The following is a 14,439-nucleotide window of genomic DNA, read 5'->3' as shown; positions in this document are numbered from 1 at the left end:
GTGAGGACTACCTGTATTGTAGTGCATTCCATCATCCCTGAATGGTGGAAGTAGGTCCTGATTTCCTTATAGGAAATGAACTTAACAATATTTCAATAGTGTAACATTTAAACATTAGGGATGGAAAATAGTTTGTTCAACATGCAAGCATGCTTACATATATATACATAGCACTTTTCTGAGAGTTACAATTCTTAAAAAACTTCATTGCCAATTTTCTTGAATTAAAAAACTAAAGGGAGAAAAGCCCTCAATAATCACTCCATGAACAATAAAAGCTGTACTACCCTATACTAATGATCAGACTCTAAAACACACAACACTACTATCATTATACTTCAGCATTTAAACCACAAATAGCAGCAGCATCTAATCAAGCCAAATAACACTGCATTATTTCAGCTAGCCTAAAGGCCAAAAATCAGATACTTGAAATGGTGTAGAGGCAAATACATAAACAGTGTAACCATTACAGAATAGAAACAAATATAATACAAGTATTGGCATGCACAGCTGCTTCACTACAACTTCCATGGCAATTGTTGGTTCAATAAAAAGCTTCATTTCCTTGATTCCCATGATTTGACATTTTGTTTAATGTTTCAGTATTTGAAGGCTGGGCATTCTCATAGTGAAGGACTCATTTAGCGAAAAGAAAGACAAATGTAATCCCTCACTATGTCACTGATTTTTGTCTTGTTTTTATTAATTAAATTTGGTTTCTTATCAGAGCTCAGTTATCCTGTAGAGAATTCCAGCACACATTGTGAAGTAAAAACGAACAGCAGTGTCAAATTTGGTTGTTTATTTAATGGAATGATGGCTTCAAACAGCTTCTCCCAGAAATGAACCAATTTCATTTTCTCATTTTTGTCTTTGATTACTGCGTAGGGATTAAAAGAAATATCTAAGATGATGGCCAGTATTTATTTTACAAATCATAACATTAACAATGGGGGGATTTTATTCTTGTGTTTCCAGATTTCAAAAATCATACAGAATTTCATTTCCTTAACATTCATTTATTTGAAATGAGACACTCAGAGTTTGGCTTTGGATTATGATTGCAGGGGAAGGTAGATGAATATCGTCTAAGCATGAACAAACAGATGTTAGAGATCATCAGTGAGGTGAGAAAACAAGGTGTGGAGAAAATTATTAATTTGAAGAAAAAGTTTGGATCTACAAAAGATAACAGAGCACTTGAAGAACATTTGGCTCAGGTAAATTAGTCTTTTAATTTGCTTAATGGCTAGGAATAGAAGGAACAAATTATAACCTAGGGCCAACAGACAGAAAACTGGCTGAGAGCTGCAGTTTGATAAGCCCTCTGAAAGCTAACACAAAACAAAGCAAAATATGTGGATATGAAGTTTTCAGTATTTATCACTGGATAAGGATTATCAGGGTTAGTTTCTGTGGCTTTTTCTTTTGAATCATTATCAGATACTGTCTGACTCTCACCTTTGTTAAAATAATGTGTTCTGAATTAGAATATATCTGGTCTGAATTTCACATCCCCCCTGGATGGACAGGTTTCTTTATTTAGGTTTGTTGTTTATTCGTTTAGTCGCTTCCGACTCTTCGTGACTTCATGGACCAGCCCACGCCAGAGCTTCCTGTTGGTCGTCAACACCCCCAGCTCCCCCAGGGACAAGTCTGTCACCTCTAGAATATCATCCGTCCACCTTGCCCTTGGTCAGCCCCTCTTCCTTTTGCCCTCCACTCTCCCTAGCATCAGCACCTTCTCCAGGGTGTCCTGTCTTCTCATTATGTGGCCAAAGTATTTCAGTTTTGCCTTTAATATCATTCCCTCAAGTGAGCAGTCTGGCTTTATTTCCTGGTTTGATCTTGCAGTCCAAGGCACTCTCAGAATTTTCCTCCAACACCACAGTTCCAAAGCATCTATCTTCCTTCTCTCAGCCTTCCTTATGGTCCAGCTCTTGCAGCCATATGTTACTACGGGGAACACCATTGCATTAAGTATGTGGACCTTTGTTGTCAGTGTGATGTCTCTGCACTTAACTATTTTATCGAGATTTGTCATTGCTCTTCTCCCTAGGATTAAACGTCTTCTGATTTCCTGACTGCAGTCAGCATCTGCAGTAATCTTCACACCAAGAAATACAAAGTCTTTCACTGCTTCTACATTTTCTCCCTCTCTTTGCCAGTTATCAATCAAGCTGGTTGCCATAATCTTGGTTTTTTTGAGGTTTAGCTGCAAGCCAGCTTTTGCACTTTCTTCTTTCATCTTCATCATAAGGCTCCTCAGTTCCTCTTCGCTTTCAGCCATCAAAGTGGTATCATCTGCATATCTGAGATGGTTAATATTTCTTCCAGAGATTTTAACTCCAGCCTTGGATTCCTCTAGCCCAGCACGTCGCATGATGTGTTCTGTGTACAAGTTGAATAGGTATGGTGAGAGTATACAGCCCTGCCGTACTCCTTTCCCAATCTTAAACCAGTCCGTTGTTCCATGGTCTGTTCTTACTGTTGCTACTTGGTCGTTATACAGCTTCTTCAGGAGGCATACAAGATGACTTGGTATCCCCATACCACTAAGAACTTGCCACAATTTGTTATGGTCCACACAGTCAAAGGCTTTAGAATAGTCAATAAAACAGAAATAGATCTTTTTCTGAAACTCCCTGGCTTTTTCCATTATCCATCGGATATTGGCAATTTGGTCCCTAGTTCCTCTGCCTTTTCTAAACCCAGCTTGTACATCTGGCAATTCTCGCTCCATGAATTGCTGAAGTCTACCTTGCAGGATCTTGAGCATTACCTTACTGGCATGTGAAATGAGTGCCACTGTTCAATAGTTTGAACATTCTTTAGTGTTTCCCTTTTTTGGTATGGGGATATAAGTTGATTTTTTCCAGTCTGATGGCCATTCTTGTGTTTTCCAAATTTGCTGGCATATAGCATGCATTACCTTGACAGCATCATCTTGCAAGATTTTGAACAGTTCAGCTGGGATGCCGTCGTCTCCTGCTGCCTTGTTATTAGCAATGCTTCTTAAGGCCCATTCAACCTCACTCTTCAGGATGTCTGGCTCTAGCTCACTGACCACACTGTCAAAGCTATCCCCGATATTGTTATCCTTCCTATACAGGTCTTCTGTATATTCTTGCCACCTTTTCTTGATCTCTTCTTCTTCTGTTAGGTCCTTGCCATCTTTGTTTTTGATCACACCCATTTTGGCCTGGAATTTACCTCCCATGGTTCTAATTTTCTGGAAGAGGTCTCTTGTCCTTCCTATTCTATTGTCTTCTTCCACTTCCGCGCATTGCTTGTTTAAAAATAATTCCTTATCTCTTCTGGCTAACCTCTGGAATTTTGCATTTAATTGGGCATATCTCCCCCTATCACTGTTGCCTTTTGCTTTCCTTCTTTCTTGGGCTACTTCTAGTGTCTCAGCAGACAGCCATTTTGCCTTCTTGGTTTTCTCTTTCTTTGGGATGTATTTTGTTGCTGCCTCCTGAACAATGTTGCAAACTTCTGTCCATAGTTCTTCCAGGACCCTATCTACTAAGTCCAGTCCCTTAAATCTATTGCTCACCTCCACTGCATATTCCTTAGGAATATTAGTGAGCTCATATCTAGCTGATCTGTGGGTCTTCCCTAATCTCTTGAGTCTGATCCTAAATTGTGCAAGAAGAAGTTCGTGATCTGAACTACAGTCAGCTCCAGGTCTTGTTGTTACCGTCTGTATAGATTTCCGCCACCTTTGGCTGCAAAGGATGTAGTCAATCTGATTTCGGTGTTGTCCATCTGGTGAAGTCCATGTATAAAGCCGTCTCTTAGGTTGTTGGAAGAGAGTGTTTGTTATGCAGAGTGAGTTGTCTTGGCAACATTCTATCAGCCTATGTCCTGCTTCGTTTTGTTATCCCAGGCCATGCTTACCTGTAATTCCAGGTGTCATTTGACTGCCCACCTTAGCATTCCAATCTCCCGTGATGCAAATAACATCTCTTTTAGGCGTGTTGTCCAGTAGGTGCTGCAGATCCTCATAGAACTGCTCTACTTCAGCTTCTTCAGCATCTGTGGTTGGGGCGTATATTTGGATCACTGTGATGTTAGATGGCTTGCCCTGAATTCGAATTGAGACCATTCTATCGTTTTTTGGATTGTATCCAAGCACTGCTTTAGCCACTTTACTATTAATTATGAAGGCTACTCCATTTCTTCTGTGGTCCTCTTGTCCACAGTAGTAGATCTGGTGGTCATTTGATGTGAAGTGGCCCATTCCAGTCCATTTCAGTTCACTGATGCCCAAAATGTCTATCTTTAATCTTGACATCTCACCAATAACCACATCCAATTTGCCCTGGCTCATAGATCTTACATTCCAGGTTCCAGTGGTGTGTTGATCCTTAGAACATCGGATTCGCCGTTCACCACCAGCACCGTCGGCCGCTAGCCGTCCTTTCGGCTTTGAGCTAGCTGCGTCATCACGTCTGGGGCTAGTTGAACTCCTCTGTTCCTCCCCAGTAGCATTTGGACCATCTTCTGACCTGGGGGTCTCATCTTCCGATGGTATACCGACATATCTCTGGTTGTACTGATCCATTGAGTTTTCACGGGAAGAATACTGGGGTGGGTTGCCATTACCTTCCCCAGGGATCGCATTTAGTCTGACCTCTCTGTCATGACCTTCCCGTCTTGGGTGGCCCTTCACGGTTTAGCTCATGGCATCAATGAGGTGCTCAAGCTCCAGCACCACAGTAACGATCCTTTGCTGAAGTTATTTAGGTTTAGCAACCAAAAAAGCTGGACTAAGTTAAATTGTGCGTCTGCCCGAGGTGGCCTTCTTTTCTCAGTCTGTTACTTTCATATCAGCAATATTGGGGAGAAGATCAAGCATGTGATGATTTCATGCTAACAAAAATTATTTATTAGCACTTTTTACTAACTCTTTATGGACAGGTAAATATAAACATAATTTGACTTGAAGACAAAAGTTGTTGAAAAATTGCATTATTGGGGATAAAAAATCTATTTCTTTTATGCTTGTTTAAATGTCGAAGATCATCATCATGTTTTGCACATAAATGAATTTAAGAGTGGAACGAATGCATGAGATGGACAAATAAATTGTGTGCTGGTTCTAGCTTGTCACATAATTTACAGAGATACCAGCAGGACAATCCTCCTGAGTACAATGAACCTTAGTCCCAGATTAAATGTCTATAGAATTTCAGCCTGAGATGCTTTATAATCTTTCAGGTAACATGGATTGACATTCTTAATTTTATCAGAAAACAAATGTTCTGAAATATATATATATATAAATATATATATATATATATATATATATATATATAGCAGAAATGGAAGAAAGAGATGATATTGCAGGTTTTAATCAGAACCAAAGAAATAAAACTTATGACTGACTTTGTACATGTGTCATTGTGGGCATAGTTATAATGCAAAAAGAGAATATACTAAGGCTTAGTCCATTTAATGGTAAGTCAAACCAGTCGTTTGGGTATTGCTGAATAGCCATAGGGACTGTATTTCTGTATTACGGAGAGAGGTTATTGACATACAGTTTAGTGTGTCCTGAGTTGCAGTTTTGTATTCATATCTGTTTCCTCACAAGGACAGACACTGATGTTTTTTGTTAAAAGAAGGCTTTTGGAGAGAGGGTGCTAACAGAAAGAACCTGTGCTCTTTAGCAGGGGAAGCTGCAGGAACTACGGGATGAAAACAGCGAATTGGAGAAGTTGTTATGCAAACTTAAGGCCTTTAAATGCTGGAAAGAAACAATGCAAAAAGCACACTTTTTGGCCACATTGCGAGAAGTAGAGAAGGTGAGATCCCTTAAAAAAGGCTACTGTCTTTTTAATTAGGGCGTAAGGAACAAGTATGTAAATCATGACAGTTTTTAAAAAATTACTTTTAGATAGCATACATTAAGGATGGACAGGTCTTCAAGGCAGAATATATGAACATATACATTCATTAGAGGAGTGGACAACCCTGCAGGCCAAATGTGGACCCCCGGTGTCCCAAAATTGTGTGGCTGAAATTTGATGGCTTTTTTGTTTTGTTTTGTTTTGAAAATTAAAAATAGGAATGAAATATTTCCCACTCTGAAACTCCCTAGAAATAGTCCAAATTTTCCATTTTTGTGCTGGTTATGGCCCGTTTTCCAACTTTTTAAAGGGTGGGAATGGAAGCAGGAAGTGTCCCATTACAGAATGACCTCATTACCTGATCAGTTATCCGCCTGAACCTCACAGGTGGTTGGAAGCTGATTTGTGGCTTCAGCCTCAAATACTGCCCATGTCTACCTTACAGAATCACTGAGAAAGGTAGCAGCTTTATCGTCATTTTCTTCCTGTCACACATGTCCAGATTGTTGCTTCCTCCAGTTATTAGCCATTGGCTTTAGCAAGGTTGCCAAGAAGGGAGGGGAATTTTGTCTCCCTCCCTTCTGCTGCAGATGATTTTTAATGCTTGCATCAGGAGTGGAAAAATACCTATTCCCCAACATCCAGCTGCAGGCTGCTATCAGGTAGGTGATGGGGAAAATGAGCAGAGTTCCTATGGACTTAAGTCAGCCATAGCAGTCCCCAAAGGTATCGCAAGGTACCTCACAGGTTTGTTGTTGTACAGAAAAATAAAGAGTTATGTACTGTATGCCACCTTGAGTTCCCAAATGAGAGGTGGAATATCAGTCAAGCAGCCATAATTTAGCATAGCCTCATAAATCAGTCTATTTAACTGTAGTTGTAGAATGATTAACTTCTCTCACATTAAGAGATATTCTGCCAGTTTAAGATTGCTGTGTACATGAAAAATACTGTTTAAGGGGAAGGTCACATTTTAAAGTTTGGGGGTAGGACTTTTATATTTGGGGAGAAGTGAAATAAAAAGCAGCAATGCATGCAGCAGTGATGTTGTGAAACCTAAGAGGCAGAATTGAAAGGGCTGAGGGTTTTCTATTGTTTGTTTGGCATTAAGCCTTAAAAGATCTACACCAAAGAATGTGTGGACTTCTTCATGCATAGTAAAGGACACAAAGTTAACTACCTTATACATAATCTCTGACTTGATTGTCTAGCTCAGACCCTGCTGAATCCTTTGCCTTCACAGGAGGCTATTCAGAATAAAAACGAGAGCCTGCAATCCCAGATGATGGCAGAAGAAGAGGCAGTTTTATTTAATCATCAGTTGAGGGCTGCAAGGAAAGTCTTGGCAGAATCTCAGACCGAAAATAAAAAGCTGAAGCAACAACTAGAGAAACAGGTACCTGCCAAAGCTGTAGTAAAACATGCTCCATGTAGCCAACAAAACTCTTCTATTAGTTTTACTGAATTCAGTGCCATTTTCCCTCTCTTTAAACTGTGTTTTTACATATTTCATTTTTCTTATTCAAATTTCCCAGTTGGTGCCTTCAGTTGGGTATTACTCAGATAATTTTAGCTGTAATAAAAGCAGAAACTTAAGTTTCTGAATAACTGATGATCCCCCAAGTAGTAAGGAAAGGTGACTGTTAAGGTGACAGGTAGGCAGTCCCCAACTAGATATTGGAACTACACTTAATGCTAAATAAGAAATAGTACCTTGGAATAAGCAGTAAGTAATCAACCTAGCAAATCACTTTTGCTTGGGGAAAAGCCAGTCTGAACTACAGTGAGTGATACATGAATGCAGTTGTGCCTTGAATAAAGAAAACTTCCACTTAGCAGCATACTACACAGTTGCAGCACACACGATTCTTTGTAGCAAGAACTAGATGTTACAAAGAGACTTGTCTTCTTCTGTAGAATCTGGAATCTTTTACGCAGCACCAAAACAAACTCTGGAACACCACCCAAAAGTTCCAGGAGACTACCAGTAGATTTTGAAAGCACTTTACCATCTCATTCTCTTTTGGTTCATACACACCAAAGGCTCTTCTATGCTGCCTAGGTAACAAAAAGGCATGGGAAGTTCCCTTCAAGAAGAACCTTGATGGAAGACGGGACTTTGGGGTTCCATTCTCTTCAATCTTTTATAAGCAATGCTGGATTACGTCAGTTTGATTGCTGGGTTACTCAGCATCACAGATCATGTTATGGTCACTCATCAAGGTCTGGTAGTTGCCAGATCTTATCTTCCATGCCCATAGGAATTTTATTAGAAAAATGTTTTCAAGAATTTGTTTTCAAGCATTTGCTCTCTCTTCATAACTTGGCTTGGAACATCTCATATCTTGACACAATCTTGCACTTGCACAGTTCTCAGGTTTCTTCTCCAGCACAATTTTTAAATACTTTATTGTCTGACCATTAACTTTTTCTTTAATGCAGGCAAGAAAAACGTGTCAGCCCCTCCCCCCTTCAGTTTATGGTAGGCAGAAGCAAAGAAAACTACATGTGCAGAAATTGTTACTAGCCAGCTTTCACACTGAAAGCTGGATTTAGGGGAAAACTGAAACTTAGTAAGACTGAGTTGACAAAAGTTTTTATTAAAATTCAAAACATTGCAATGAACATTTAAAAAAGTCTTAGTAGCATGTGGTATTATATATAAACTCAGCAATATAACAGTGTAACTGGATTACTTTTACATTAAAAAATATAAAAAAAAGAAAGCTAACTTCTTTTATAAAAAAGGCTATATGGTAAAGAGAAAAAATAAAAACTTTATACTGAACTACTTAGAGAACAAAAGAAAAAAAAATTAGGAACACCAAATAAATAAATAAGCAAAACACCTAAGCTGATTGAAAGATAGATATCAGACTATAAAAACTACTGTATATGCCTTTCTTCATTTTTTTTCAATTCAGTTTTTAAACAATGAATTGACTCTACCAATTACATTGTTTGGTTTTGCCTCTCTGTTGGTCCAAAGCTGATTCAAAGGCTGAGAAATTACAAATTTCATTACAACATTTAGAGTGTGGGAATCTGGATTACAAGTATTTTGATCATAAGTATATGATCAACTTTTTCACCATGGTCCAAGTGTAATATATCCAAATTTCTCCATAGATTGAAAGATTTCAAAATTTGGGGATATAATTTAACAAAATATTAATACATTATTTATACTATAGTTTAGAGGCCACCTAACTCCACAGGACTCTAGGTGGCTGACAAATTTAAAGCAAGAACAATAATAAAGAATCAAAAGTCACAGATGTCCAGACAAAAGAAACCATAACCAATGACAAGTTCTACAAGGGCTTGACACCCTTCCACCCCTAGGCCTGGGAGAATAGCCAGATTTTCAATGACCTTCTGAACATCAGAGTGGGAGCTGTACAGAGCTCCAGAGCGATGCTGTTCTAGAGGGCAGGTGCCGTGACAGAGAAAACATGCTTCCTAGGTCCTGCTAGAAGACATTGTTTAATTGAAGGACCAGGAGCATGGCCACTCTGCCCAATCCTACAGGACCCCTCAGCCAGTCCCTATGCCATGAAGGATTCTATAAGTGGTAGCCAGCACCTTGAATCACACCCAGAAGCAGAATGGTAATCCGTGCAGCTCATGGAGCGGTGTTGTCACATGGCTATACTGCAGCATATCAATTACAGCCTGCATTGCTGCATTCTGGACCAGGACAGCCCCCTGTAGAGAGCATTGCAATTGTTCATCGATGAAGTAACTAGAGTATCTGGAGGGCCTCCCAAACTAGGAATCTGTGCAAAGGCCCTCTTGGCCACAGCTGCCACTTGCTCTTTGAGCAGGAGCTGTGAGTCCAAGAAGACACCCCTGTCCATGGGCTCTTACTCATGTTTGAAGCCATTAGTGGACAGCTAGGACCACTGAATGGAGCAGAGCTTAACATAGCAAAAGATGCGCACAGAAAAAGAATATTATCTTAAATAGCATTAATGAGCACATTAGAGAAATATAGGTTATTGATCTTACACACTTAGCCCACCCAAGCATAAAGAATTATACACTTAGACAAAGTAGGTTCAAAAGTAAGTAAAAAGAGTCTTACTGATTTGGTCCATTTACATCCATTTAGAAGAAAAATGATTCTTTCCCCAAACTGAATTGATCCTCAGCCCTCATTGCTGCTGAAGGCTGCATGGAGAAAGGGAAACCTCCCGAATTCTAGGCCCACCACATGGCCCAAGATGGAAAGAGCAGCATGCTGCATGCTGCTTCTCCGATGGAGGAAGGTGAGAGACTAAGGAATGTGGGAGGGACAACAAACAGCTTCCTCTGGAAGCACATAGATAATTTGCATCCTACAGCAAACTCATCCACATGCTAATTTGGATGATTTGCTGGGACCTCCAACAATGTTCAATCAGATCTACTCTTTGTCATCCTTCAGTGACACTCCAGGCATCTCTTCCGGTGCTTCATTTCTCAGAGTTCACCAGAAAACCAAAGGGTATCCCAGGGTCAGCATACAGGGAGAAGTCACATAGGGGTAATGCAGTCCAAGGTCCTCCCCACCAGGCTGTGACTAAGTCCTTGGCAGAAGTGCTCACAAGGTCCTCAGGGAAAACCCCAGGTTCCCTCTGAAATCCTACAGGGTCCATAAATTGCCTGAGGTGAGCCAATATTCAATATTGTTTCCATTCTAATGCATGATTTCATGTTAACTAGTAAGTTCAATGATACTGTTTAAAATCAGGCAAATTAAAATCACTGTAATACAGTCATAACTTTAACATGATCCTGGGTATTTCTTCCTCCTACAAAAATTTAACCATTAACACATCAATCTGTTTAAAACATTTAAGTGGAACAAACATAGGCATTGCTCTCCAAATATTTATCACTCTTGATGCAAAACTTGTTTTCACATTAACTCCCCAAAATTTAAAAGGTATTTTTTTCTATCTCTTAGTAGTCATCTGGATGATACATTTAGAAATGTTCTTATTGATTAAACTGGGGATAATGTTCTCATTTAGTAACTTCTAGATAATGTATAAAACCTAATTATTTTCCTTTATCCTTTAGAACCTCTTATTTGACCTAATATTTGACTTAATCCAATTTATTATGTACTCAGAATATTTACTATATAACTCTACAATTTCTATAAATTTAGGTAAAGATTGTAGATAGATAGTCATTTAATGACAAAAATGTATAGACCAGGACAATACATACTGGACTTCAAGATCATTGTAGCCCCTAACTGTAAGACCATTCACAAAAAGGACCTACTCCAAGTATCTTAGTCCCCAAGAAAAGAGATATGAAACTACTCCATCTAAAATTTTGCTTGTTAGTGTGAAATTATAGTGTGATGTTGCTCAGGATTCACTTTTTAAAGGAATGAATAATTTGTTATGGCCATATGCAAGTTTTAAAGAATATATATTACACAAATTACTCAAAGCAAAATACTGCCAGACAAGGTGATTTTACTTATCCATGTGTATTTAGTTCCTAGACTTCATACTCAAGCTGCCTGGTGCGTCATCCCATATTAGGAACAAGCTACATAAGTCTCTCGAAAGCAATCTGACTTTACAGTCTAAATGATCCTTGCATTAAAATGATTTTCCCTCCAATGTGCAAGAGGAATCATTTTACCTTTTACTCCTAAAACGGTTATAAAATGGAACATTTTAACTTCTTGCTTTTTAAAGACCTGGAATGAAGTAATTATTGCTTCCTGCAGACAATTTTAATCACACTTTTTTATTTGAATGTTCTGTGCAGTTGGGATATGCTATGCTATTACAAAGCATGTATTTTGATAAAATATTGTGTATGTATATGGTATAGTCTATATTAATAAATTTATTAAATCCAGTTTCTCTCCTCTTGAGGTTAAACACGGTATTGTACAAACCTTGTTGATGTTTTCATATAGGAATACTTACTTCAGGAAGCAGAATTTAAAATTCATCGAGAATTTTGTAAAAGACAGCAACTAGATTTGATTAAGACAGCAAACTTGGAAAAAATGCTGGAAAACCTTGGAGAGAGAGAAGTGAAGTTGCTGAACCTGACAGAAGAATCAGAAAAATCGTCTAAAACAAGACACCTTCAGGAAACAAAAATGAAAAAAGAAATTCAACAAGTAAGCTTATAAATATTTGTCACTGAAGAATGCTTTTTCCTATGTCCTTTGAAACCTTCTTGCCAATGTGAGTCAAAAAAAATGTTACACACCAGAATGTGTATCTGGATTTTAAAATGCAATAATAGCAGATAGCCAAAGATGATCCTGATTTACTATACAAATGGAAGAGCCATGAGAAGAGCCTCCACCTGAAGGTTTGAGTTGCACTTACCTTGGCATCCTTCAGATCTCTTCTGCCTGGCAAAATAAGGGCACCACTATTTTGTAACTAATATATTTTATTGCTGTCTATGGTTTTTCTGATTTTATGTAGTCATATGCTCTAAACTAACAACCTCGTCTGGCGCAGAGTGGTAGGCTGCAGTACTACAGCCGAAACTCTCCCCACAACCCAAGTTCGATCCCAGCAGAAGCTGGATTCTCGGGTAGCTGGCTCAGGTCGACTCAGCCTTCCATCCTTCTGAGGTCGATAAAATGAGCACCCAGCTTGCCGGGGAAGGTGACGACTGGGGAAGGCAATGGCAAACCACCCCGCTATAGTATGCCAAGAAAACATCGTGAAAGCAGTGTCCCCCCAAAGGGTCAGACATGACTCGGTGCTTGCACAGGGGATCTTTCACCTTCATCATGCTGTAAACTACTAGGGTTGTCCTGATGCTAGTATTATTGATATGGAATATATATGCCAAATCATCCTTGCCACAGGGCAATTGATTTGGCTGTTTGTGGTAATTGAGCACAATTGTGGATCATTTTGTCACTCGGGAAACAACCATTTTCTGAGTCCTGCCAAGCTGCCACAGGGGAGTCTGGAAGGTTGTCACTTCCTGCTGTTCCTTTTTTCCTTCAGGAAGAATTTTTAAAAACAAAAATCCAGCGGTGTGATTATTATTGGCCCCATTATGGGCAGTGCCAGGGTGCCTTACTTACTATCAACCCTTTTCTGCTTCTGTGTAACCACTGGGGGAAGGGGGGATAAAAAGTAATAAGGAGACGTAGTACACAGAAAAGTCTTGTTTTCAGAGGGCTGTTCTAGCATTTGGCTCTGTCTTGGAAGCAGGAAAGAAAAATTAATCCCAACATAAGCAATTTGCTTTATTTGATCAGGTGGAATTGCTTTACTCTCAAACAGTCCTATGGCTGTTTCAGTCTAAAATTAATCCCCTCTGGGTTAGCTGTCAATATTAACTGAGTAAGGGTTAAAAGCATTTTCCTTTTCTTTCCTTTATGCATCCAATATTCTAAATATAGATCATAACATGAGTTTGGGATTATTTATATACATATATATTTTAGATAAGAAGCCAGCTGACCCAGGAACGCAATTTAAAACTGAATGCTTTCCAGAGGATACATGAACTCCAGTGTCAACTTTATGACCCAGAAGCTGCAATTTCCCAGAAACGTTCCCCTGCAGGTACAAATGTAGTTTGAAAGATGATTGGTTGCAATTACACTTGACATAATTTGCACACATATTATACTAGATAAAAACGAAATCAGCTATAAGAGTCTGCAGTCTTGGAAAGGGAGGGAAGATGAAAGCAATTAAAGAAATAAAATCAGGCTTTGAACCTAGGGAGCTCTTTCCTAAAGAATTATGTCAGTGTTTCTCATTTCCCAACATGCTCATATGTACTCACCAATTAATTTCAGTGAGCAAAAAACAATGGAGGAAAATAGTGAAATAGCACAGGATACAGTTCCAAGATGGGAGCTCAAATTACCATACCATCCTCAGAACTCTCAATTTTAAATGAAAATGAAGTGGGAGGGGGAGGAGGAGGTTCTCTCACCCTCAGTTTTGCTAACAGTCCTATATTGTATTGTCAAAATGGGCCTTGAAAATATTTACTGGGTAGCTTCAGTATGGGAGCTATCCACCATTCAAAGTATGTTTAACATGCCACTTCTGAAAAGCAGAAACCTCTTGCTCCTGGTCAGTTCACATTTGATAGATGAACTGCAATAGCAGGATCTTGTACTTTTCTAATAACCAGGCACCACCAATTTCCCTTCTATTGCATTTGCTTTCTGTATCATCTTCAGTCAATAATTTCTTATTTGTGGCTCAGGACTCAAACTCTATGCTATAATAGGACTTAGCTTGTGGGGATAAGAGCAGCGAAGCATACTTACTTCTCTGCCCTTACTGCATCTGCAGATAACCGCCCATCAGCCCTGATTTGGGTGACCAGGTCCTTCCTGGGTAAGGAGGAGCCAGGGTAGCCCTTGCAGGGTTGCTGTGAGGAATACTCTCAGCATCTGTCAGAATCGCTCAACTTTGCTCAGAGTTGGACTTTGACTGGGCAGATCTTTTCGAAGTGACCAAGACACATCTCAGCCCTGTAATCTGGGAGAAGCTTGAGCTGGTTGATCCTGAGGAAGTGGATAGGGTTCCCATGGCTCTGAGCTCAGTCACCTGTGTCCTGG

At 39.3% G+C, this 14,439-nt stretch overlaps 1 protein-coding gene across 1 annotated transcript in view; it reads left to right on the top strand.

The window, feature by feature from the left end:
* Positions 1-14,439, top strand: part of LOC134492483 (coiled-coil domain-containing protein 162-like) — a 39,152-nt gene that overhangs the window by 19,480 nt on the left and 5,233 nt on the right. The window contains exons 15-19 of the mRNA XM_063296688.1: positions 1,071-1,223; positions 5,682-5,816; positions 7,105-7,257; positions 11,794-12,003; positions 13,303-13,423. Of these exons, the coding sequence (XP_063152758.1) occupies positions 1,071-1,223; positions 5,682-5,816; positions 7,105-7,257; positions 11,794-12,003; positions 13,303-13,423 (772 nt within the window). The remainder of the gene's footprint in view (positions 1-1,070; positions 1,224-5,681; positions 5,817-7,104; positions 7,258-11,793; positions 12,004-13,302; positions 13,424-14,439) is intronic.

Source organism: Candoia aspera, chromosome 1 (genome assembly GCF_035149785.1).
Source record: "Candoia aspera isolate rCanAsp1 chromosome 1, rCanAsp1.hap2, whole genome shotgun sequence".
NCBI classification, from domain to species: Eukaryota; Metazoa; Chordata; class Lepidosauria; order Squamata; family Boidae; genus Candoia; species Candoia aspera.
The sequence above is the reverse complement of the archived record's forward strand: the minus strand, read 5'-3'. Positions and strand labels throughout refer to the sequence as shown.